The sequence below is a fragment of the Lissotriton helveticus genome, chromosome 3_1, assembly GCF_964261635.1.
Source record: "Lissotriton helveticus chromosome 3_1, aLisHel1.1, whole genome shotgun sequence".
Taxonomy (NCBI): domain Eukaryota; kingdom Metazoa; phylum Chordata; class Amphibia; order Caudata; family Salamandridae; genus Lissotriton; species Lissotriton helveticus.
This window is the reverse complement of record NC_136061.1, coordinates 130589921-130617764: the sequence shown is the minus strand read 5'-3', so window position 1 is coordinate 130617764 and position 27844 is coordinate 130589921. Positions and strand designations below refer to the sequence as shown.

General features: G+C 45.0%; 1 protein-coding gene across 4 annotated transcripts in view; it reads right to left on the bottom strand.

Moving 5' to 3' along the window:
- Positions 1-27844, bottom strand: part of CUX1 (cut like homeobox 1) — a 1380044-nt gene that overhangs the window by 487500 nt on the left and 864700 nt on the right. For 3 of the 4 annotated variants that reach the window (XM_078679377.1, XM_078679375.1, XM_078679376.1), the window contains 2 exons: positions 20204-20366; positions 9518-9574 (listed from right to left, as the gene is read on the bottom strand). The exons of the other annotated variant lie outside the window; for it this stretch is intronic. In XM_078679377.1, the coding sequence (XP_078535503.1) occupies positions 9518-9574; positions 20204-20366 (220 nt within the window). The remainder of the gene's footprint in view (positions 1-9517; positions 9575-20203; positions 20367-27844) is intronic. 4 annotated transcript variants of the gene reach the window in all.

Sequence of the window (27844 nt, the reverse complement as noted above, 5' to 3'; positions counted from 1 at the left end):
GGAGCAAGAATGGATTCAGAGACTCAAAAGGTTGCCTGATCAAGCACAAGCTGCTTTGGGAACAAGTGGCTAAGCTGGAAGAGTGCTTGCCACAGACTCATGGAATATACACACTGAGTCATTAATGTGCTGGCATACGTGTTGCAGGGAATTCAAGGCTGATGTAGCCTAAAAGCAACTGTTCGCACTACTAAAATTTCTGCAATCACTCATTCCAGTATGAGGATAGACAGAGACACCATGGTGGCTGTCAATGTTGCTGCAACGACACACATTTTCTGAAAGGCTTTCCACTAAAGTACTCCTAGAAGTTAGATGCACAAAACATTCCATAGCCTCACATTTCGGGAGTAGGGGATAACGAATACCAAACACACAATGCAGGATAGGTTTAATCCTAGCTGCCCACGAGGGTCTGGCATCTGCACACACAGGGGTGGCTGCTACAATTTTATTATTGCAGCAACGTTACTGATGGCCCGGACTTTACAAACAGGCCAACGACTTTGTCCTTAAATGCGACATCTTCCAGCAGATGAAGGGGACCACCTTAACACATCCGCCACAGACACCTCTACTTATTTCAAACAAGCCTCAGGCTTGAGTTTATCTGGACCACTGCGGCACTATGTCATTGGATAGGGCTTACAAGTACATCTTGGTGGTAGTGGAATCCTGCTCTCGATTCCTGTGGATATGGCCACAGTGGTCGGCTGAAGCCCAAACTGTTGTAAAGGATCTGCAAGTCTTTATTGGGACATACGCAGTTGACACATTACATTCCGACCAGGGTCTGGTGTTTAGCTCCAGGGCTTACGAAGAGGCCATGGAAAGTTGGGGTGCGACCCGGCGTTTCTCATTTCCATACCATCCTGAGGGAAATGCAGTTGTGGAGAGGAAAAAACGTGACTTAAAGCAGTCTTTAATAGCAAGGGTACTGGGCTCAGGCCACATTGAACACTTGGCTGTTTTAAAGGAACTAAGTAACTTTAGGGCCGGACTTAGCAACATCCATGTAAAATGCACTGCTTCTAGGGAACTGAAGGAAGTGCCGGCAAGACCTGCCTGGGTCCCAAAGGTTGGGGACCTGGTCAGGTAGAAAACTGTGGCCAAGAAAGAATTTGAGCTATCTTACAGAGCACTTGTTCCTGCACAGAAGTTTGCTTATTTTTCTAGTTACGATACATCTGACCCAGCCTCCTATAATTATTTTTGGCTTGCACCATCACCTACAAAGAAGAATATGCTAACTGACAACAAGCTGATATATTCTGCTTCTTTTCTTTCCTAATTGTCCGTACAATGTTTCGACTTTAGGAATTATACGATAGATGTAAAATCAATTTGGGGGACAGAAGAATGGCAGGTTCAGCTAACAGACCTTGTTTGGAGCATGCCTAATACCACAACAAAGGATTTTCATAAATAAAACTGTGCAACAAATGACATGTCTCGGATTAGCCAAGGTAAAAGATTTGAACACACCACAAATTCCCACATTTGCACGCTGTGACAACTGGCAGCAGTTTTCAAAATTCAGTGAGGATACAAAGAATATCATGCTACGTAGTGGTACATACAATTCAGCAGACTCGGCAGCGGTACGGCAGTCTTAACATTCAGGGTTGGTGACAATTTACAGCGTTGGGAAGTTGTGCCTTGATTGGCTAAAAGTCACTGTCCCATGTAAAACAACAAATGTGCCTTTTATCTGATGACCTGGAACACGTGACCTTTTATTAGGTCCCAGTAAGCCATGCCAAAAGCACTTCATATATGCAATATTTAATGAAATATAAAAGGATTCTCAGCCGGAAGCTGCTGAAAGACAGCAAAATTGACAGGGCCAATTTAGAGAAATCTCTCGCAGTGGTTGACAACCGTATGACCACCTTGTCCTCTAAGAACTACTCTCTAGCAAACAGTTTTATCAGCAATAGACATTGTTCAACATCTGCATTACAATATGGGCAGTCACACCTTAGGCCTATTAGGCTATTAAGCTAGACATTAGAAACACTATTTTATGGCCACGTGTAATGGCAACATATTAATACCACTAGCTTGTTCGCCCCATACCAACTTACAACACAGCAGATGCTCATGGCGTTCAAAGAAGCAAAATACACTATGTTACACATTGAAGGACTAGCAAAATTACCATCCACTGTTGCTGAAGTACCATCCGCGGATTGGATAGTCCATGGGTACATTACCCTTCTGAGTTTGACATTTAATTTTCAGTACTATCTGCAATACCACCCAGGTAGGCAGATATGAAGCGTCAGGTGAAGTGTTTGTACACGAGTATTGGGAACTGCCTTTCAAATTTCAGTGTCGCAAAAATAGGGAAACTAAGTTTTTCTCAGTATTTTAGATTGCGAGAATACTTTAAGTGGATCCTTAATGGGCAAGCTTGTTTTGCTGCACGGGGCCTGCGATGCTTCCATGGAAACTTACCGCGCTGCTTGAAAGGTTCCAGAGCGGCCGTGATATGTCCGGATTTCAGATTGCTCTCTAACAGGAGTCACCTGATGCAGAATAGTCAAGTTTGCTGTGGAATGAAACCAGGGGTTGCCTATCTGATGACGGTTTCTTCCATTTTTACTTGTTGTACATAAGTATTATTTCCACCTGCCCGTACAGTTAGAAGGATACGCTTTGGCCTTCGATTAATCTTACTAATATATGTTCTGTTGCCCTGAGCAAACTGAAAGCCATACTGTTTTAAAAGGATCTGGCCTTAAGTTCTGCTAAGTAGACGTATGATCCTCAGGTTGCAAGGTCCTCTGCAGAGATACAGGCATACTCCGCACTAACTTCTCACAACATTTTGAAGAGCTGGTGCATCATAATTTTATTATGTCTAGTACAAATGGAACAGCACGTCTTTTCAAAAGTATAGGCTCTGGTTTGGTTAGCACCTTCCAGACAGTTTACAGATTCATTCTATCTTTTATACACTCTGTGCTTCGAAGCATCTTTGGAGGTCTTCCGCTGGTCCGGTTCCGGATTGTCGGACTGGAATTTTAATTTTCTGCTCTGCAATGGATGTCCCATTTTAAGCTAGCACTATGACGTCTGCTACTGTGCCGTGAGCACATGATGCATTGCTTTGGCGCACCCTTGATTCGAGAATTGAATGAGCATTGGTTTTTTATCATTTCGACCTGTGCTGCTTCACTGTGTACAGCTCGTATTCCACAGTGTGTTGTGCACTTTCAAGTGTACCTAGGATTTATGCCTGTGATCGCAACTGGCTAAGCCTTTGGACATAAATGTGCTGATGGACCCATTAAAGGCCCTTTTGTATTGCTATCCACTACGGATTCTTTGCATTCTATGAGCCTTCCTGGGATAAATCGGCTCCTGGTGAATTGGATCTTGGCTTTGGTTTGGTGGGACTATCAATGGCTGTAGTTACTCTTGGCAGCTGCTGTGGGGGTTGGATGGGAACATATCTGTTCATTAAACCAGCTCTGAGGTGTGCCTCTAGGATCATCGTCTGCAGATCCTTGGAACAGAAATGTTTTGTCTACCATTTGGAACACAAACATTTGGCTATTCGGTTTGGTGGGAACTACTGATTCGGCCTGTTTAAAAAACCCTGACTTTCTTTTAAACTGGTTTTTAATTTGTGCTTTTGGCTTCTAAATCGTATGATTGACTTTTAATAGTTTTTAGCTTGATTTTAGAACATGGATTTTAGGGTTGCATTTTACATCTGCATATGCTAATGCATTTTTTAGCTATAGCTTTCTAGTTTAATTTAGCTAGCGTTGTAGTCCACTTATGTTTGCGGAGTGGGTGTCATGTGTTCCAGTTACAGCTAGAAGGAAATGTAATTTTACATACACACAGTTTTTTTCCCTAAGGTGCCTTCACTCTGGTACAATGACTTTTGACACACATTTGCATCCATGACATTGCGGATTCGTTTTCATTAAACTATACTTGCTTACAAATTCAACTCTGCAAGAACACTACCAAAACACCTTGAACATCTACACCTCAGTCTTTACGTAGAATCTCAGTCCAGGGCAAGGCTGCTTTACATTATAAATAAACAAGCATTTACGGTTTGAGGCAGAGGAGCACCTGCTGTCATTTGTGAGGTCGCCATATGCTGATTTCCAAGCCCAGCTGCTTGCTGATCCCTCAGAGAGGGAGGTCCGATTTGTGACCACAGCGGATACCTACATTATTTCCCTTCAGGTAAAGGAGTTGGATCCTTCAAAGGGGGATTCCTGGCAGAACTCATACATACACCCTAGGCACCTTGGTTAGGGAATGCATAGTAGGAGTGTGATATGTATATATATGTATATAGAAATAATATATATCACACTCCTACTATAAGTTCAGTATCCTAAGTGCCTAGGGTGTATGTATGTGTTCTGCCAGGAATATATGCGTTTCTGTCTATTAATCATTGCAGCACATATTTTATACAAGAATCACTTTGGTTCACTAAATATTGAAAATACTCCACTGTGCCTCCCTTTTATATTTCACTGAGAGAAAGAGAGCACGAGTGACTGAGGTCAAGGTTTCTAGATCTGTTACCATGATCCCTGGGAGAGCTCTGGGTCATCATGTTCTGTGGTTGCCAAAACCATTTGCTACCCAACTAGGGTTAGGGGAGCTTATGGCTCTCACTGTGGGTTAGCTGGTTTGCAGGATGACCTATCCTGAGGGGGTGCACATGACCAGCCTGGCGCCACCCTACGTTTATGGTGCCCAACAAACATTCAGTTCCTACTGCAGATTCACCACCATGGTATGTTACACCGTGGCTATCAATTTAGCTAAAAAATAAAATGTACTCTGTAACTAATGGCTCAGACACTTCTGTTTAAAATGTGGTGGTTGGCCCATTCTGGCATTAGGGATTTTTAGAAATAAAGGTGCTATTAATAATGTATTCATTAGAAAGATACAAAACAGCTTTGGCAAAATGTTTCCTGAACAAACACTACCAAATCCGAAATTTACAACGTGAAGGGGAACAGAAAAGGTAATGTTTAAGATGTGTAGACAGCCTTGAACCTGGATAACTATGCAAAGAAACAGGCAATGACCGCTTCTAATAATAGAGTTATCTTGTTATAACAGGGGCGGCTGGTGACATTTGAAAGTGGTGTGTGTAAATACTGCACTGTGGCGAGTGAACCAGCCCGAACCACTGGTGGAGGGTTCCTGGGGGTCTCCCCCGAGAAAATTTTGAAAAAAGAGTGGGCAAATATTGCATTCTCAAGCAAATTTGAGAAAGAAAATAGGTGGCTTGGCGAACACATCTCTGGGAGTAGCAGACAAGTCTCTTTGCACTTGCACAGATACATCACTCTCCCTGCATTGACATAGGCACAGTCACCCTGCACTCATAGACCCATTACTCACCCTTCTCTGACAGATCACTAAGCATGAATTCACCCATCCACATCACTCACCCTGGACTCACACAGGCACACTGCTCAACCTGCACTCACACACACATCACTCACCCTGGACTCACACAGGCACATCGCTCACCTTGGACTCACACAGGCACATCACTCACCCTGGACTCACACAGGCACATCACTCACCCTGGACTCACACAAGCACATCACTCACCCTGGACTCACACAGGCACACTGCTCAACCTGCACTCACAAAGACACATCACTCAACCGAGACTCACACAGGCACATCACTCACCCTGGACTCACACAGGCACATCACTCACCCTGGACTCACACAGGCACACTGCTCAACCTGCACTCACACAGACATCACTCACCCTGGACTCACACAGGTACATCGCTCACCCTGGACTCACACAGGCACATCACTCACCCTGGACACTCACAGGCACATCACTCACCCTGGACTCACACAGGCACATCACTCACCCTGAACTCACACAGGCACACTGCTCAATCTGCACTCACACGGACATCACTTAACCTTCGCTGCACTGCACTCAATAGGTTTAATTTATCACAGCCTGTCTAGCTATTTGTGATACTATTGTAAAAAGTTTAAATAATCCATTTTAACAATAATATACAGAGAATTCCTTCAATTACATTGCTCACGGTGACCATAATGTGCCATATAGACAAAGCATTAAACAACAGTGGAAATGATAACACCCTTATAGCATTCGGATTCGGTCCTGTAAAAATTCAGTCATTCCAATGTTTGTTTGTTTGTTTTATGAAAAATAATTATTTAAAAAAAACTTATGTGAAACAGGAAACAGACAGAATGAGCCCAAACAGCTGCCATTTAGCAGGAGATGCAGTTAAACTGGCATGAAGGGGGTGTGTCATTTTACTCATCAGGCCCTGGCAGTATTCGCCAACAAAAAACAATTTGGGATTTCTGAGGATCACAAAGTTTCAGGTGGCAACCTGATGTAAACGGGGGCAGTTGTGCGTAAGCCTGCTGCCAATTATTGACTGCCATATGTTTTAACAGGCACTCTAACTCTGTCACTAATGTAGCTATAGTTTGTTGTTTGTAACCCAACAGCACTCTGCTTGCAGGCCAGAGATGGGAAAAGGAAACTACAAATACCAGAAATCAGAGTGTTGCTACCTGAAAAGCTGGGGCCAGAGAAAGGTGACCAATCAGAGAAGCTGGCCTGGCCTTGCATAATGGGCACGTATTTCTGAACCAGGTCAAAGAATAACAGCGTGGGGTCTCACTCATATTAAATGTGAGAATAGCCCGAGAACGTTCAGCGTGCTGAATCTACTCTACAGGAGGCACCGAGGCAGGAGACTTTCTCTGGCAGTGGCACAACCACTGGGTGCACCTGAAGGTTCGGTGAGCTGGAGGACCCGTGGGACCATGGATTGAGACATTGGTGCCAGCCGAGGGCTGGCTGGCGGCTTTTGCCCAGCGTTGGCGATCTGCTCGCTGGGCTGCGCTGGGCCACAAGGGGGTCGGGTTGGGCCGGACTGACTGGCAGGCCGCTGTCCAATTAACTGGAGCCTCAGGGGGAAGAAGAGGGTACAGGCCGCCCCCCACTCAAACCATAATAAACAGTAAAAGGCCTTCCCCACTGGACACTCTTGGTTTTATTTTAATATTTCAAGGCTTATGGCGGTCTAAAACTTTTATTACCACCAGCCGAGTTTCTTCTGGCTATTCACACCCATCCAAGTGTCGGAAAGTAACACGGTACACACACGGTACAAATACAATTTGTCGTGATACCATCACCCACCAGACAATTTTTGTGGAAAAAGGGTGGAGAAGAGAGCGAGTCCCTCACGGAAGAACCGCCAATCGGGTTATCTGGCTAGCAGTTGCCAGTATACCCAATTCTCATCATCGGTGACTCACCCTCATAACAGTGGAAAATGAAGACGAACACCAGAAAAAGACCGACGGTTGAGATCGAGCAGTGCCGGTGATCCAGCGTGGAATACCCAACGATAGTGGGGCGTCGGAATAAACACGTGATCCTTGAGGACACGGGCATACCAATTAAGAGGGGTAGCAGGTATGCGTGAGAGACGCTAACCCCAGGTGTGGTTTGAAAGAAAGCGGCAATTGAAGTGGGTAACCCCCATTTGCCCTGAAGAAGTTGCGGAAAATAATTGCAACGAAACATGTTGGCGATTATGACCCACCTGAGACTTTGCATGGTGTGAGTCATTTTTAAGTTGGAAGGATTCACAGCCCAGAATAAATCCAGAGTGGCCAGTGAACTCTTCTATTTTAACTGTGTGAGATTCACGTTTTCTTTTCTCACGAGGGGGTTTCTTTCTTCTTTATACGTGCACATGAGAGTAGCAAGATTCTATGTTGACTTGCTATGATATGAACAGTCAGCAGATTGTGGGGCTGATGTTGTGAAGAAGCACTGTTATATGTTGTCGGTCTTTTTCTGGTGTTCGTCTTCATTTTCCACTGTTATGAGAGTGAGTCACCGATGATGAGAATTGGGTATACTGGCAATTGCTAACCAGATAACCCGATTGGCGGTACTTCCGTGAGGGACTCGCTCTCTTCACACTTTTTCCACAAAAATTGTCTGGTGGGTGATGGTATCACGACAAATTGTATTTGTACCGTGTGTGTACCGTGTTAGTTTCCGACACTTGGATGGGTGTGAATAGCCAGAAGAAACTCGGCTGGTGGTAATAAAAGTTTTAGACCGCCATAACCCTTGAAATATTAAAATAAAAACAAGAGTGTCCAGTGGGGCAGGCCTTTTACTGTTTATTATGGCAGGCCGCTGTCGCCAGGGGTATGATTGGCCCGATTGCCACAACAACCACACAGGAGGTGAGAGGGGGACATGGATGAATGAGTCTGAGCATGCGAGACTGGAGAGCCCATGTTGGACAGTGGCTGGGAGGTGTACTGATGAAGCAGGTACGGGGATGTGCGAGGCCTGGTGGAATGCAGCGCTGGGTGCCCTATGCTGGCACTGAATGTGAGGTGTGCATAGACTGATTGGGGGCCCCAACGGGATGCCCTGGTTGTGCGGGCTGCCCAGTACCCACACGGGGATCCGTAGTTGACAGAGGGCCATTGTTAGTGTTTTGGGACACACTTTCCTTTTGCCCCAGGCGGTGATTTCTGAGACTTGGGCCTACTTGCTGACTTGCAGCATTGGGTAGGCCCTGGCCTGGGGCTGAAGCATAAGTCTCACGGGGGAGGGAGGGGGTAGGGGGAGGCATGGAGGCACTTGGAGGGCACCACCACACACAGTCCACAGGTCAGGACTCTGTTAAGATGCGCCGTCGGGGACCAGAGCTGGGACAGAGGTCACGTGTGATGTGTGAGGGCAAAAAGCCAGGCGCGGTGCAACCATTAAATACACAATCAATCCCTCAGGCCATCAAAGATCAGGAAAAAAATAATTACTGTGCAGCATGCATTGACAACTATAAATTAGAAAACATCAAGACACTCATTCGACCGGTCACATACTTCGACCGAGCCTCTACTAAGTAATACGTTCGAGAGTAGAACTCTTACTTTTAAATTTTTTCGCAATCGCAGCACAGGATCTCTCTATTCTCTCTAGTCCTGGTCTACACTTAGTAGTGAGTGACTACGTCGACCTCACACGTGAGTGAGCGACACGAGTCAGAGTCCTCCAAGTCCACCGTCACGAGTCGACCAGCAGCAGGCTGAGGCACCAGCAGACTGTCAGGGAGCAGCCCTAAGGGGAAGCCCTAAGGGGAAGAAGACGTAAAGCGCATGTGCGGGCTGATCAAAGGCCCAAAATACATTTGCGCACTACTAGTACTGCTGCAGCTGAGTGTGTGGACTGTCACTCAAGCTGCAGCAGCCTAGCCCAGCCCCACCCCCTGGCGCACTCCGATTGTTGTGTCGGGTGTGAGGAACAGCATGCAATCCATTATCCTAATGAATCATCATGACTGCAGTGCTTGACGCGGTGCGTCCACGAGGCTTAGTGTGGCTACGCCCCAATGGACGCACCGTGTCTGCGTTATAATACAGCAGTACACAAATACCACATCTTCAAAGCAACAAATGTAATTACCTGAACTTTCACATCCATCCTGTAAAGAATCCAGGGGTGGCGTCATGGACTGCAATGCTACAAAAACAGCGGATACAAAAAATTAAGAAACAATTGTAGGCCCAAAAAAGAAAGGATTACAAAAGTAACAGTCTATGAATCTTAGAGCTGTGCTTTGAACTATTTACTCAAGCTCGAGATTACCCATTAACCTGAGATTAAACCCATTGATTTTCTTGTTTGGTACACAACTACATTATTTGAAACAGACATGGGATTCAGAATCCTGCTAACGAAGTATTAACTTGCCACTTAGAATACAAATGCTTAAAGCAATACTCTAGATATGTGTGTAAATAGTTTATCTTTTAAGTAATGCTCAGGTCTTTGTAAGTGTCAGGACTTGTAGACCATCTATAATTAGAATTCAACCGTGTCTTCATTTGAGAATGTCCCAATAAAGACTGGTCATACTTGGCAAAGAAGTACTTTGAGAAGTCTTGGAGAAATACAGGACATACATTTGTTGAGAAAAGCTGCAGTGACAGACTTGCTTTTATTAGAATATTCTCCTTTAACCACACAGAAACAATATCCATCCTGCTTACCATTGCATTCACTAAAGGCCAGGGACAACCAGGTTTAATTATGAGTATCTGCAAAACTACCATCTTTTCTTAGAGAATGAGAGACATCATTTGTGCAGCATCCATTATGAATTTCTTCATAAACCGGGAGGGTGACAAACTAACAGGTCAACAAATGTTCTTCAAACAATATCTTGAAGGAAACACATGTCTGGGTTTTTGCCAAGCCTCTTAAAGGAAAAGAAATATTAAAGAGAAGCACAGTGGTCAGGTTGCTTCTTCAGACACCAGACAGAGTACGATCCTCTATACCTAGGCATACTTCAGTAGTACTGAACTTTTCACAATTCAAGATTTGACAGTCTCAAAAGCAGCATTAAGTTACATAATAAACACATAGATTTGATAGAGTTCTGTCAACGGCAAGATGGACTAGGATTGTAACTGATATAGCATGACAGTGCAAGGTTATCAACATTTGTAGGCACCAAGAACCGGTTGCTGATCACCCAATAGTTATTTATAGAAATCAACCCTAACTTCGGATGTCTTTCAAATAGGTTTCTTATTAGAAAATGTAAAGCCTATTTAACATTTTTTTTTAAATGTCCTGTTTTTCTATTTGACACTTTTCATGGAGTAGGCAGGTGTTGGGAATCTATGGCTGTTAAAGTGTTTATTTTTGTAGCCTAGATATTTGTATTAAAGGGGACACACGATTGACAACTGGCAGGGTGTTATTAGTTGGGAGCTTCAGTGAAATATAAACATTCCTTGTAATTCTACTTCTCAATCATGTGTTTTTTACTGTTCATTCAAAAAGGAAGAAACAGCCATGAAAATGTGGGATCCAGAAACACAATTAAAAAAACAAAATTTTTTCTAATGTAAAAGAATGAACACAACTATAAAACATGTCAAATTAGTAATTGGCAAAATATTAAGTGTTTTATATGTACGTCAAATGTTTGACTATGGCTGTAAGACAAACACATTCAGCTAAAACAAAGCTATTGTAGTGTTGTGGGCAGATTGCCCACTTCTTATAATCCACACAACTTCTTCTCTGAGAAATTGAAGTCGGAGTGATTTAATAGTGACTCAACCTTCTGGAAAATACCATCTGCCAACTGCATAAAGGCATACATTGCTAATAATAAGGAATTTTGTTTTAACACATATGTAAAGAAACAAAAATGCTTGGTTGCCCCTACGGCACAAGAAGTATAAACACTCAAATTTCATAGGGGCACATTAAATATTTCCATGTTACGGACAAATGGTTAGTAACAGTTTCCATTTGTAATCTGTGTTGCTGTTGAACTGAGCAGGCACAATGTTTCTATAAGTCTACCATCGTAATATGCACAGAAAGGTAAATGTAGCTGCCTATGGAATCTGGTTGAAGCACTATATGCAATTAAGGTTTAAGCTCTAGTTTAGCATGTTTGTACACACCTAACAATCGGTTTAGTAAAACCACCCTTCAAAATAGGATTGCCTGTACGAGGTTTTGCAAAAGCGACAGATGCTTTGCCTTGCTTATAGATTTAGTTTTTGTAAGTAAAACACCCATGGAGAAGTGTGGCTCAATGGTTAGAGCGGCAGACCCTGATGCAGAGGTCTGGCCCGGGACCAGGGTTCAATTTCCGCCCCGGCGGGTCTTGGGCTCAATTTCCTCTGACCTGATCATTCTCGCCTCGGTGCATATTCTAATCATGGGTCCCACTCTGCAACTCTGGGCAATAGCTTGGTGGCCCCACCAGCGCTGGGATGCCTGGCTTCACCTTGGGGGTGTCCAGGATGCCCAGGAGTGGGCATTTCACAGGGAAAACCCAGGAAGGGTTCCACAGCGGTATGCGTACAGCGCCAGGAAACCCCAGTGCGCTTTACAAGTACAAATTCATTCATTCAGACTTCATTTCTGGGTGCGGGAAAAAATAGGCAATGCATTTTTCAGATTTGAATGAAAGGGAATCACGACTTTTGTAAGAATTTTCAGTTTTTTTTCTTATTACTGGAAGTACTCTTGACGTGTGGGGGGAGAGCAACACAAATATCTGTGGATCCTAGCACTTTGCTAGTGAGTTTTTAGTGCTGTTGTGTTAACATGCTCTATTTTCGATGAATGACACATTGTGTAGTGTGTATTAAAGGCTCACTTGCATTACCAAACATCCAGGCTCCTCTCCTTCTGCACCAATGATGTTTTCAGGATTTTGACATGTCCAGTGTCTTGTCAAGACCTGGGTCTAAATTCTACATCCTGTGATGTGCCCAGCAGCGTTTGAGTCAGTAGCGAATGGTCTTCATTCGTTTAAATGCCATACATGTGGAACAAGTCGACTCCTACTGCTCTGGAGGCAGGTTACAGACAAAGGGGCCTATTACGATTGCGGATTTCCCGCATCCACCGGGCCGGCGGAAGCCACCGCCGGCCCGGAGGATGCGGGAAATCCGCCGCTGAGCCTTGAAAGACCCACCGCCATATTAGGATGGCTGGTGGGTCTCACTATCTGTCCTCCGCTTTACCGCCGCGGGCGTGGTGGGTCTCACTATCTGTCCTCCGCTTTACCGCCGCGGGCGGATTCCGCCCGCGGCGGAAAAGCATTAACATGGCTGGCGGTGTCTATCAGACACCGCCAGCCATATTAGGATGTCTGCAGAAAGATGCCTTTACATGGCGGCATTTCCGCCGTGTAAAGGCATACGGATTTGTTTTTGGGGGCCCGTTGCGGGCCCCCAGGGGTGAAGGGGGTGTGGGGGGTGCACATGGGGGGTACCTATGGTACCCCCCTGCATTTGCCTGCACAAAGCGGCAGGCACCGCGAGGTGCCTGCCGCTTTGTGCATGCAAATGCACAACTTACAGTTTTGTCATTGCGGCGGGTGCTGCTTCAAGCAGCACCCGCTGCAATGATAAAAATACAGGATGTGACCGCCAGGGTGGCGGTCACATCCTAATTTGCACGGAGGGACCGCCGCTGCCCCAGCGGACGGTCCCTCCTACTCTATGGTGGCGGACGGCCCAGGTCCTTCCACCATCATAATCGGCCCCATAGTGCGGGTCGGACCACGAATATTTTCAAATTGTGTTTGGGGCAGAATTGGAAGGGTATTTTGGTATTTTCTTCGTAATACCATCCCACAACAGCCATTTTCAATATGTCAGGATCAAGAAAGTCACATTAAAGCTGCTCAAAATCTAGTCCTAAATGCTTGATGATCCAGTGAACTCTTCAGTCGCTGGGGTCAAATCCTCAATAATTGGCACAAAAGGTCTAAAAGAAGACATTATCAGTCCCAGACTGATGGTATGACTGAACCAGAGGATGGAAAAAAATTCTTAGGTGAAGTCTTTGCCCTGGTGCATTGTGGGCTATGGGAGGAGTCCAAAGTTATCTTGTGACTCAAAGCTCCTCAAAGAAAAAGCTTGCTAACGACCTCACCCAACACTAGATAGCAGGAGTATTCGAAACATGTATTTACAGTCACGTTATGAAAACGGTGTCTTGTGTTATGTTCGCTCTATTGTAGTATAACTGGGCCACATTTATTTTCACTGCTGTGGCATAAATATATGTTAATATGTTTGTCACAACATGCTGAATCTTTACAAAATTTTGCAATCTTTATACAACTAGTTTTCCAAGTTGCATAGAGATAGACACAGACAAAATAATAAATGACGGATGGAGGGAGGCATAGAAGTGTTTCAAATCAGTACAGCAAAACAGGCTGAACAGATAGATTTACAGCAAATTTGGCATTAAAGCAGAACTTTACTCAGAAAGCATGCCTTTTATGGTTTGAGGTTAATTTGGTAAGTATGTTTTTGACATACTTGTGTTTAAAAAAAGGTGTTCGGCAGGCCTGAAATTATTTTATATGTCAGGTCAGCTTAATTGACAAATAGGAAAATTGCGTTAACCACATTTGCCTTCTTGGAATTTCAGAGATGACTGGGGAGTCATTACAAGTACTGCTAAGAGCTTGAGAGTGTAGATATGTACGCACGGGCATCCAAAATTTGCATGGGAAAAAGGTAAATGAAATTCATTGAGCTTGTAGTATATTTGCGTTTTCAGAAAATCTACAGGACCACCGTTTTTGTATTTAGAAAACAAGCACATTTCGCTAATTTGTGAATGTCATAGAATTTAACAATAATATATATATATATATATATATATATATATATATATATATATATATATATATATATATATATATATATATATATATATATATATATATATATATATATATAAGGGAGAAGGTTATTATGGTTGTGGTTAGGTGCAGGGCCAGACAGTATGCTAAGGTGGGTGGCAAAAGAGTCTGGCCACCAGCCAGGCCCTGCTTGCAACTGTCAGTGAATGAAAAGCAGGGCATGTTAAGAGTATGCAGTGTGCATTCTCAGCAGAGGCAAAAAGATAGAGCCAGGGTTCTCCCTATTGCTTGAAGACCCCTTGGACTACTTCTGAATTTAACCATAGTTCACTATCCACTAGGCAAAGTCGCCTGAGTTCATCTAACCTGCAATTTAAAGATCCTGCCAGGTACAGAGGTGTAACGCCTCCTGGCAGCTTGTTGCTCTTCCACATGGCAGCAGTTTAGTCCATGAGGGTGTGCACCTGTTCCCCTGAAGGATATGAGGAAGGTTTGTAGTGCCAAGCAAATCCAGTAGATTGATGTGGAGTGCTCAAAGCCACTTCTCCCAGGACGCCTTCCTAACCCAGCAATGCTGCATCCATCACAACCACCAGCTCTGAGTGGGGCAAGGAGTGGGGTCTGCCACTGGTCCAATTGTGGTCTAGCAATACCCACTGGAGATCTTTTGCAGCCTACTCCGATATCTGGAAGTAATCTGACCGGTTCCCTTAGTGCTGAGCCCACTGAGACTTCAGATACCACTACAGAGCCTGCCCGTGCCACTGGCATTGGTCGACCTGCTGGAAGCAGGATGGCAAAAAGGTTAAAAACTCTCTGACTGCGTCCAAGTCCAAAGATTGAAAAATCAGGATTACAGCCTGAATGTCCCGGACTCAACATGGAGGGAAGGCTCAAACGGCACCTTATCTAGGATGGCTACAGTGATGTCAGGAGTTTCCCTACATTTGGAGGTGGTCCATGACTGGCTGAAGCAAGCCACCTTTAAGAAATAGTCGTCGAGGTATGGGAAAACTGGCTATTTCAACTTCCGAAATGTGCAGCAACCACTACCATCAGTTTTGGGAACACTCGAGGGGTGCTGGTGAAGCCGAAGGGTAACACAGAGAACTGAAAATGCTCCGAGACAACTTGAAACCATAGATAATGTCTGTGGGACTGCAGCACAGGATGTGGAAATAGGCGGCCTGCAAATCCAAGTCAAAGCTGGCAGACTGGGTAGTGCATTGTCCCTGAGGGCCTGGATGCTGTAGACAGGATTCCCAACCTCTACCTCGAAAAGATTGGGCGATCTGTTGTTGCAAGGGAGGGCCTTGGCATTGCCATTGCCTCTGTTACACTACCGAAGGGCGGTAGTGTTGGGAATACTGGATCACAAACGCTAAAAGGCCAAAAGAGCGCTATTGGCCCTCTTTTCTTTGAAGTGCTCCAGAGATGAATCAGCCTTGTCTCTGGAGAGATGGGTACCACCAAATGGTATGTCCAACAGTGACACCTGGACTACACTAGCACGCAGATCTCATTCCGGCTTTGCGGCAAAGCATCAGGCTGGAACAAACTACCCTAACTGAGCTATTGTTGGTTCCCAGCCCTGATCTGATGACTTACTTCACAGTACCCTGTCCACTTGTATGATCTAAGTCAAATTATCGCTAAACTCATCAGGGTCTGCAGGCAATATTTCACTCATCATGCCCTATATCGCGTGCGAGTAATGACCTATGAGGCAAATGGAGTTAACTATCTAAGGCTAGGCTGACAAATAGGAAACGGTCTTCCCAAAATCCTCCATTCGTTTGAAAACCCTATCTGGGTATGTACTAGAGACAGAGTTAGGGTTAAACTTACTTGTGAAAGCATGCCTCAAAAGATCCTCGCATGTAGGGTACTGGAGGAGAAAAGGGGTGTCCCTCGGAACAAATTTATGTCTTCTGGCAATTTTTGCCTTTTCACAGGTAGGCACCATCCAGGTTTAGCCAAAGTGCCAATTAAGGTATCTGTTAGGGCGTTGCTGAATGGAAGGAGTGGCTCTGAAAAAGCTTGCCCACGTAGCAGGACTTCTCGGAGAATATTCGTTTTACCTCTACTTATGGCAGTTGGAGGTCGAGGAGTTCTGAAGCTCTCCTAATGACCATAGCAAAGTTTGCAAAATCCTGAGTGGAAGTATGAGATGGAGAGTTGAGGCCAGTTTCAGGGACAGTATCTACTCCAGGGGCATCTTGGAGATCTACAAACTGATTTTCTTCCACAAAGTTGAGAACTGTCATCCCCATCCTCACCCTCAGGGATTCTGTAAATGAAAAATGTTTTGGTAGTGGTTTTGTCATTCCTGACATTCCTGCTTCCATGTCTGAAATGCCAGTGTGTTCTTCCTCCAGTGTTGGTGTGGGTATCGACAAATGGGGAAGCGGCGAGGATCTCTGTGATGGTTCAGAAGGCGAGATAGGCATTTGGGCCGGATTGGGTGGGCCCGGCAGCAGAATCAATAGGATTGGGGACAGGTCTGCTGGTGGCAGTACGACTGGAGGCCTTCTCAGATTCGTGGGGTCTGTAGGCATGCCAGTGGGGTCCAGTCATGTGCTGAACATACGAAACATGGCCTCCTAAAAGGCTACGATCTGTTGCAGCCTTTCTGAAGAACACAGGTATTCGGGGTGGATCAGGAGGAGCTGAGGATCAGCTCTGCAGCATGGGACTAGGAACGAGGTTGGTAGAGACACTGACATTCACACAACTTCTCTTGACGAGAGCGTTGGCAAGAAGGGTGTAGGAAAGTGCCTCTTTATGCCATGGTCTCCCACATTTTTGGTAAATGATACAATTTTGACAGAAGTGTACTGGGTTCCTGCTAACCAGCCCCCCGTGCCTATTTCCCTAAAATTGTACAGTTGTCCTCCCAATTGGCAATACCTTTTGCACCCCTGTATGTCCCTAGTAGATGGTACCCATGGTACCTAGGGAATGGGTACTTAAGAGGGGCCTAAAGGACTGCAGCATGTATTATACCACCCTAAGGGACCCCTCACCACACTGATGCAAACTACCATTGCAGGCTGCTAACACAGTGCAGACAAAAGAGAAGACACAACATGGCACATCTCTTGTGTGCCATGTCTACAGACACTGCATGCAATATATGTAAGTCACCCCTCTAGCAGGCCTTACAGCCCTAAGGCAGGGTGAATTATGATACATGTGTGAACATATCTGCATAATCAGATAAGCCCCTATCATGTATAAGTCGATTCTTAGACATTGCAAGTAAGCAGGGAACCCATCTTTAGTATATGTACTGGGCACTGGTTATTATGAGTGCTCCAGCAACACAATGGCTTAACTGAAACCAAAAATGCTTGCTATCAAACATATTGTATAAACCCACACTGATTACAGTGAGGGATGTATTAATACCTGCACCCAGAGCGTACCTTAGAGGTACCCCCTGAAACCTACGAGTCCACTACTGTGCTGGCTGACTGGTCCAGTTCGGCCTGCCACCAAAGACGCGCTTCTGACTCTCTAGAAGGAGAGAGCCCCCAGTCTCAGAGCTCAGGAACAATGGCTACTCTGGCCAGAGGTGTTTTAAATCTCCTCCAAACAGGATGGCTAGCAATCAGCATATCAAAGCCAGAGGCTTCAAATCCATGACGCCTTTGACATGCGACTCTGGCACCCCCCAGATCTGAGAGGTGCCACCCCCTGCCCTGAGACCCATATGGCACCAGGACAGGCATGAAATGAGTATGCGAAGTAGGCATGGAGCACAACCAGATCAGTCACAGCCCAAGGTGAGGTGCCTGATGTGTCCCACTCTAGGAAAATTCTGCCAACTTGGTGACGGCAGAATTTAGGAAACTGGGACAAAGTTATGCCCCCTACCCACAGGAACTGGTCATGTAAGTGGCGTAGTGAACCCAAGGGTAGGTAGTCCATTGGCTACTACTCTTCCCTCCTTCAACGCCCCTAAATTTCGTATTTAGAGGGCTCCTAGAATCCAGAACTTCAGATTCCTCTGACTGAAAAGAAGAAGAGGGCACTGTAGAGCCGATTCCCGCAAGAACAGCTGAGGCCATTTGGGGCCAAACTCAGCCTGCTGCACAAAAACTCGACAACTGCAAAGACCTGATTTGTCCTGCAGTTGTGCTTCCTCCACAAGTCCCGCCAAGCAGCCAGCATCTCCCTTGGAGTAGAGAAGCTACTCCCCTGCAGCCTGCAGGCATCAATGTGATGTCCGGTTTACAGAAGCTGCTGCTCACCAGGTACAGTTAGCAGGAGCCACCCATTAGGTTAGCGCACTCAAGGAGATCAGGTCCGTCTTCCTGCCAAGCCTGAAAACGCAAGGGCCTCCACAAGACCTCCTGAACCGATACCCATGTTACTAGACCATTGCTGCAACCAAAACTTGTTGAAAGTCTAGTCCGGACTCCAATGACACCATCAACGACCAGATGACAAGGAGCGTCAGCACCGCAGAGGCCAGCACCAAGAGTAGTCCAGCTGTCCTTTAATTTTGTCCCCCTTGCTGGTCCGGACGGGCAACCGACAGCGCCTTGACACACGAGAGCCAGTAGGCCACAGACACGCTGCACGCGAGCAACCAGGCCTGGGCCTAAGGAAACCTTCTGCTCCCCCATGCTCCCAGGACCCTCACGACCGAGCCCCTCCCCTCCCCTCTCACCAGCCCTTTGGGAGCTCCCGAACTTGTCCCAAAGTCCCCCGTTGCAGGATATTTCCAGGTGGACCCCTACCTTTCTATCACATAAGTCTACCAACCCATTCAGCACCTCTGCACCCAGCCTCACCAGGGCCGATCTGCTGGTGGAACTTTGGTCTTGTCCCTCTACCACCTCATGACCGAAAGGGGCCCCACAGAAAAGTATTGGAAGTTTATGTTTGCAGTGAGTATTCTATCTCGAAAGTATTACGCGTACAAGTGCACTGTTGGGTAACATTGCTAAAACTTTAAAACGTTAATTTCGAAAAAGTACTTACCACTTTACGAACTTTTTGGTTTCAAAATATATATATAAAAATACCTGTTATTTTTCTAAATTGGTGTGGACCTCCTTTTTGAGTGTGTACATCATTTATTGACTGTGTAAAAATATGTCTAACACTCCTCTCTGATAGTCTAAAAATGCTTCACCGCACTACCCCAGATTGGGCACCTTGGGCTTGCTAGGGCAAGCCCCTGTCCACTTATAAGGGATACCTGTACTCTTTACAGCATTCCTCTCTTTGGTATACTATATAAAGAGCTAGCTTCCTACAAAGGAGACTCACATTTATTCTTTTTGGACCTTAACTTACCTGATGAAGTTGAGTGGAAAGAGGACCTCTCTCTCGATCACATGACTGAGTCGGATGATTAACCCAAACACCAGAGACATACCTGATGGGGTCTTTAAATGACGTCTGCTTATGACTGTCCCTGAAAGGTTTAAAGCCTGTAGTTTTTATGAGGAGTGATGTCCCTTTCACACTAAAATATTTGCAAAATAAGTTCTGTCAAAGACCGATAAATGAGGCAGTGAGCTCTGGATCCATGTGGGAAGGCACATACATAAAGGAACTGATGTCATGGTGCAAGGGTGGTGGTTATACATGGCTCGGGCTTCATTACCAAGGCAGGATAGAGTCGACAGAGTGCCAACGACAGAGAGCCAAACACCACCACCTAGTAGTGTGCGAATAAACTCAGATGTATTATAACAGGTCGGTGATTGAAAACAGCCACAGCCTGTAGTGGTCTGTTTGAGTTGCAGAAGAAAAGCATAAAATGGTGGAAGTGATCCTTTTGCATATTACAATAGGCAACAACATATTAAGACTAGTTGGACTGTGAAGCATCATTAAACATGGGCTTAGACTTTGCATCATGGTCACCACTGGTGGTCATAACACAGTGTACAATTTTGATTCGATTACAACACACGCTAAGTAATTACCTTGCTCTTGATGTCCTTGCAGAGGTAGGACACTTTGTCCAAGATCACCATTCAACCATAGTTGCATACGAATAAACGGTTCTCGCCCTTTTTGTGTCAATTTGCTCCATGGTTTAGGCCTTGACAGCATATCACTGACACTTCCTTGCGATAGACCCAACACCTTAAGAAACAAAACCTATTTTTAATGCAGAAACAATAGTATACTATTATATACAGTTATTATTATGTGTGCATATATGGGTTTGTTTATGTCTAGTCATTTTAACAAAAATTAGTTGCAACCAATAACAACCCAATAAATATCTTCGTTCAAAACAATGAACATTTTTCTTATTTTTTAAGTGTCTTTAAACACATTCAGTAAGAATATATCACTCACCTGTAAGTGTGGCTGTCATTCAGTGGTTTCTTTTATAGAGTTATTTAATTGTTTGCAATAATACTGCAGTCAGAGTCTTATGTGAAACAGATTAAAATGACATACTAATTTCACTTAGTCCTACATTGAGGCTTTTTTCAATGCTCAGAAGAACTTTTTACCAACACTCCCCTAGTCTGTAGGCACTACAACTCTCACACTTTCCAGAATTTTCATGAAATTATGAGAACATAATCAATATTCATCTTGTGATGGAAATAAAGATTGCATGTGAATCTATAAAGCATATCGATGTAGTATGACTAAACTTAAACATAATTCTTCTTTTACAGAACTGGATTATTTTTAGATTGACATGCTAGTTTCTAAAATGAGTTCTGATCCATGAGGCCGCTGAAGAGGTTCCACACTAAACTGAAATGATTCTTGCCCCTTAAAGCCCCAATACCGATTCTGCCTTCACACCCATCAAAGGACAAATTAACTTATTTTTAAGCATCCGCAGGACAACTGCCACCTCAGGATTTTGTAGGACATAACATACTACACAAAAGATAGTCAGGTTTAAGACAAAACGGGGGACCAAGCCTGCAATGATGATATCCGAAAAGAACATTCCTACCTCAATGTATAGCACTCACAGTTACTTATTCTTCATTATACCTATTGGCTGTGCCATTCATTCTTATCAAACAGCAGCCAATGTATCAGAATTTTCTTTGACTAACCTGCTGTAAGCAGAGTTCCACAAGGTTCACGATCTTTCACTACACTTTTTAATGTGAACACAAGACTTTTGGCACAGGTTATACCACAACGCTGATAATATTAATCCCCAGCTACAGTCCGCTTCACTGCCATGAAGACCAGGAGAAAAGTATCATTGTTTCTTTGAACTAGGTGCATCCTCTGGATGAAGAACTACCTCTGCCTCAAAGGCATCAGGACCGTGGTCATCAGAACCAGAACTCCTCTAGATGATAGGGTGCCGTTAATTTGCCCATAGGAATTAGAAGCTTACTGTACAAGGTGCAGGGAGTATATGAAGTATTGGTCGATGAAAAAAGCTTTTTGACCAACAACTCAAAATTTTGGTAAAAAACCAACTTCTACCTCACGCTGTACTGAATACTAATTTTGCTACTTGGCCTATTCCTACGCATTGAACTGACAATGGCCTTGATCCTGTCAAGACTACGCTACTGTAACATTGTGTGTGGCGGTGCCCCAAAAGTGAGATATTGTGATGCTAAAGAGACTGCAAAACTACACTTTCTTTAAAAGCAGGGAAAGTGTTGGTCTGAAATACTTATAGGCTTTATTCCCAAATTGTACACCAAATCGAAATTTGAGATCCCGCAAAGCAAACCTGAGTTCCCAAGTTGAATATAAGCAGATGCTGGTACATCAAGAGACATATGCATACATGAGCAGCCATTTGAGAGTATTTTTTCTAATAATGAAAAGGCATTCCAAAAGCTGTGTGTGCATCCACGTGATGTACTGGTTTCCATTTTGGCATTTTTGTTTGAAGTTGAATTTACTGGTCCAAGATGTTTGATGGAAGCTTTAGAATTATAAATTAAAAACATTGTATGCGTGTGATGCTATACAAGAAACAGAAACAAATGGGTCAGTAGCAGTATGCAGTTGATGGACCCTAGCCAAAACAAATAAGTAAAAAAATAAGAAAACGTTTGATACAGGAAGAAGCTGGGGAGCAACAAATGAGAAGAGTTTTGGATGCCTTGAGAGACCTGTGCATGGTTGTAAGAGCGATATAGTCCAAGGGCGGGCGGGGGTGGGAAAACAATGTAGCGGAAAGAAACAAATCACTTAAGTACAAGCCACTGAAAAGTTTTCTTTGCCTCAGATAAGACAACCAGCAATTAAGATGGAGACAACACAAACCAGGGCTCTACAAATGATCAAGACAGTGATTTGAAATAGGATTTCCTTATCGGGATGGTTAAAAAGAAGGTACAGTTCCAATGTGGTAGGAAAAATTAACAAGTTAGTTACTTTCTGTAACGCTCTTTCTATAAGAGACTATCTAGCCCACAGATTCATCACCTTTTGAATATTCCCAGGAGTCAGAGTGGGTCTGGACACAGACGTTGATCCGCTACGGAAATTGTGTGTGGAGGCTATCTAAATGCCACACCTCTATGCGTATGTCAGTTGCTTTTGAGGCTGTCCGCACCCCCAGACGCAGAGCCCTAAGAGGAAACTGGTTGTGACCAGTGTGCAGATTAATAAACTTGGGATCTTATTAATGAATAGACTCCAATCATAGAATAGGGAGGGCCAGTGAGAATCTGAGGATAGATAAGAGCCTCTATGAGCAAGAACGTTACCAAAGATAATTGACTTCTTCTTACCTAACCTTCAGATTTCTCACTTTTTGAACAGATATTAGAACATTGGAATGTTGGGAGCTCCATTGAAAACAATGGTGTGCTCTGGGCTTATAATGGCTGGTATAAGCCTGGAGCTCCAACATTCCAATGTTTCTTTGTTCACAGCTCTGGCTGTGAACAAAGGCTTCAGGGAACCTGAGGGGATTCCAATCCCCACACGCTCCCAAAAGGCTTTGTTTCTTTTCTTAGAACATTCTGTCCCCTAGTGACAGAATGTTCTAATAGCCTGATAGCCCTTCGTAGATGGGCTATACCGCTATTAAAGTCCCTCTCCCTTGTTAAAGGCCCTCGCCTTCGGCTCGGGGCCTTTAACGCTGGAGAGGGCCTTTAATAGCCGGTATAGCCCTATACGGCGGGCTATAAGGCTATACGAAAGCACTATCTAGTTGGAGGTCGGTCTGTGAATGGACTAACTAGAAAGTCCTGCAGGACTGATCGGGCATACTGCCGTTCTCAGCGAACCTGGATGTCCAGACAATAGTGCTTTCAGACTGTATGGAGGGACGCCAACGTAAACACCCATGTGGCATATGTCTGGGGCAGGGACTTTGCATGCTAACGCAGAGGTTGTATCTTTGTTCTGTTAGAATGAGCACGCAGTCCTTCTGGAGGCTGCTTTTTTGGCCGTGCGCAGCAAGATCTAGCAGAAGATGGTTCTCTTCTGCACTGCCTTGCGTTTTATTGCTATAAAGAACCCCACAAAGAACTGATCTCCAAACCGGGGCTCCCTGGTATGATCAATGCAAAAGCTGAGCACTCTTGGGTCTGAAGCGATGGAGCATCTACTCCTCCTTAGAAGGGTGAGGTGGAGCAAAGAACGCAGGCAGTTGATAGCTTCACCGACGTGGAACACCATCACACTATTCGGTAGAAAAGATACTTGTGTCTGCAGAACCAGTTTGTCTGGGAAGAAGGTAGTGCATGGTGGATTAACACAAAGAGCCTGAATATCACTCAAGTGGCAAGGTGATGAGGAACATTGTCTTAATATTAAGCTGTAAAGCGTCTCAAACTGACTGAGCATCAAGTAAGTCTGGATCAGATTAAGGTCCCATAGGGGCATAACAAGTAGAGAAGGGGGAACATGTGTTGTAGCCCTTCTAGTGTCGGTCAATATGGCTTGTGCTGCACCAAACCACAAATTTGTACCAATGACAAGTGTATAGAGTTTTTGTTGATGGATGTCTGACTGCCAAGATGACATCAACCACCATCAGAGGAAGGTCTAGTGTATTCAGCTGCCTCTGCTCAATCTCCAAACATTAAGGTGTTGCTGCAACAGCAAGTCCTCCGGGAGTGCCAGCCTGATCAAAGAACATATCCTCAATACCAGGAGTGCTGGATACTTAAATCTCTATGCCCAATCCGGAGCCACTAGCATAACTTTGGGCCGGTCAGTCCTGATCTTCTTGATCAGGACAGCTGTGGTCCAGAGTTCAACTTAAGGTGGAACGCGTCTCTGACTTAGTAATGCCTTGGAATCTCCAACAGACAGAAGTGCAGACATTGCAAGTTCTCAGCGGTGCGAATAGATCAAGCCAGGTTCTCCCCATTCGCAGAAGAGACCCTGCTCCATCGCTAGGCGTTTCTACCACTTGTGATCTGGTAGGCACTGATGGTTGAGTTTGTCCACCCTGGTATTAAAAAAACACAATATGGTTTGCCAATATCCTGGCAGTCCAGCCATTCCCAGACTCCTGGCACAGGGTCCGAGACCCCATCCTGCCATATTTGTTGCAATACCACATGGCAGTGGTGTTGTCTTTGAGCACCTGAACCAGTCTAACCCCATAATAGACAGGAGAAAGGCTTTCAGCGCTAAGTGAATGACCCTTAGCTCCAGCAGGCTGATGTGAAACTGGGACTCCGCCAGAGACCAGAGGCCTCTACCAGATGGCCGTAGCAGCCCAAAAGCAATGCATCAGTCCCACTTGGACCTCTGGGGTAGATAAAGGGATCTGCTATTCATCCAATTGTGGTTCAACAACAACCTCTGCAAGACTTTTGCAGTCTCCTCCTGAAATCTGAACGTGGTTGGTGTGGTCTCCTTGATGCTGAGCGCACTGATACTTCAAATGCTCCTGCAGAGCCTGCATATGCCACCTGGCATGTTCGACCAGCAGGATACGGGATGCCATCAGCCTCACTAGCCAAACTCACTCAAATTCAGGACTGAGGCTAAAAGACGAGATCAAAGCCTGAATATCCTGGACCCTTTTTCTCAGGGGGAAGGCAAGAAACTGAACCTTGTACAGAATGGCTCCCATGAAAGGGAGCCTCTGAGGAGTCGGCACATGTGACTTTGGCATGTGAATAGTGAACCCTTATTATGAGAGGAGGTTTCCTGCAGTCTCAAGATGGTGGACGATTGCCTGGGGCGAGCTCGCCTTCAACAGTCAGTTATCAAGGTAGGGAAGAGTAGCACCCCAGACCTCCGAAGGTGTGCTGCCACCACTACCATCACTTTTGTGAATACTCAAGGAGCACTGGTGAGATCAAAGGGGCGCACTGCAAATTGAAAATGCTCCTGTCCCACTCCAAACCTGCAGGTAGCACCGGCTGGACGGCTGAATGGAAATAGGCATCACCCAGGTCCTATCCCACCATCCAGTTTCCAGGATCTAAGGCAGATTGGACCTGGGATAGGGTGAGCATTCTGAATTTCTCCTTCTGGAGGAAGGCATTGAGAGGGCACAGGTCTAAAATCGTCCGCAAGCCTCCATGTTTCGTAGACACCAGAAAGTAGCAGGTATAACCGCCATGTCCTACTTCTTAACGCTGGCACCCTCGCAACAGCCACTTTGGCCAAATGGGCTTGCACTTCCTACCGCAAAATAAAGAGATGGTAGTCCATCAGTCACTGGAGGCGGTGGGGAAGAAAGGATGGGTAAAGCTTAGCCTTTGTGAACAATTTGTAGAAACCATTTGTTCAATGTTATTGCTCACCAACAGAGGAAGAATCAGAGGATTTTGCCTCCCACCTGGTAGCTGTTCTCTTGTAAGGACACGCTAAAGAGGTTGATTGATTGGGGATGTAGGGGCGTGGTAGACTGAGTGGCCGTTGACCTTGGCCACTGGGTGGTGTTTTCTGATTTTGGACATTACTCACTGCCCTGAGATGGAAGGGATGTGGCTGTAAGCTTCAGTACATTTATGTGCACTAGCTGCTCTGACAGGAACTAAAGACCCTCCACTGTCCTGTAGCTCAGAGAGACAGCCCCAGCCCAATGAGGCATATGTAACCACATCATACGATCTTGCCATGGGACTGAAAAGAGGTTGGAGGAGGTCTACTAATTAGAGCAGATCTGTATGCTTCTTTGATTCAGTTGTGGAAATTCTGCACTTGAGCCTCAAGACTGCCTTTATGTTGCAATCACTACCTCCTCTGACACAACGCCAATAGGTTTGAAGCACCAACAGGATGCATGCGGACATGAGACCTAGGAGATGCAGTACTTGTAAGACCGCAATCAGAATTTGAATCAGACACATCGGAATAATTGCTCAAACAACTGTGGTGATACGCTGAGAAGGGAAGGTATTCACAAAGGTTGTGTTAAGGACTGCTTCAATAATAGTTAGTCTTTGTGTGAGAGTAAGGGGAGACTTTTGGACCCTAATGGAACAGTAAGTGTCATGGAGAAGAGTTTGTTGGAAATGTTCCAGAATCAGGGATTCCGGTGTTACCAGCCAGTCATTCAAGTACAGAAATACATGAACTTATGACTGCCACAGCAAAGCTGCTATGGCAGGCAACACCTTATGCTGCTGTCATTCCAAATAGGAGAACCACAAACTGAAAATCCTGGGACCCACCATGAACCTCGAGGAGAACATAGGTGTGGGGAAAAACTGAAAGATAAAAATAGGTCTCTTGAAGGTTCAGAAACACCAACCAACCTCCCATGTTCAAGGCCACCATGGTCTGGACCGGCCAGCATTTTAAACTTGTGTTGGCAGTTAAAGTGGTTCACGATGTAGAAATCCTGAACAGTCCTCAAGCCTCCATCCTTTCTGTGGAGCAGGAAGCAAAAGGAAAAAAATGCCGGTGCCAGTGTCTATTGGCTGTATGCATTCTTAAGGACTGTATGGCGCTAGATAAAGTGTCGAAAATTCCCTGGCTAGCATATATTAAAAATATGGTGAATAAATTGGGTAGGCCAGACCTTTATAAACATCCTACCAACATAGTTAAAGGGGATATAAAATGGATCAAGGACAATTTCTTGCTAAGGGCGAACCAGGCTAGGGAGGAGGAGGAATTAACTAAGCCAAGAGTTAGAGCAAACTTTTTGCTCCTAACCACTCCTTCTCTAGAACCCTACCTAAAAATTGTAAGCAAACCCTTACACCGCCACCTCCTCATCAGATTCAGGTTTAACATCATTCAATACTCCCTTGGGGATTTCCCAGTCTGGGGGGTTCCAGACTCATCAAGTCCTTGCAGCTGTGACAATTTCTCAGAGCAGACCCTGATGCATTTTGTCATGTTCTGTGAGCACTACAAGGAGGGTAGAAGGCGGTTTCTAATTCCTATCCTGAGAGAAGTAGGCTTCCGACAAGTACGCCCAGCCTTGCGGTATCTACAATTATTGGGTACTACCAAAGTAATGCTCGGGGTTGCTAGCTTCCTGGTAGCTGCTATGCGTATCAAGACCAGGAAACTATCCCCGAACATTCAGGTGGAGTAACTAAAGACACGGGGCTGCTAGCTTCCTGGTAGCTGCTATTGCGTTCTGAGACCGGGAAGCTATCCCCGAACATTCAGGTGGAGTGACTAAAGACACGGATTTTACTGTTTTTATTGATTTAATCCATTTGTAGTATGCCCACTTT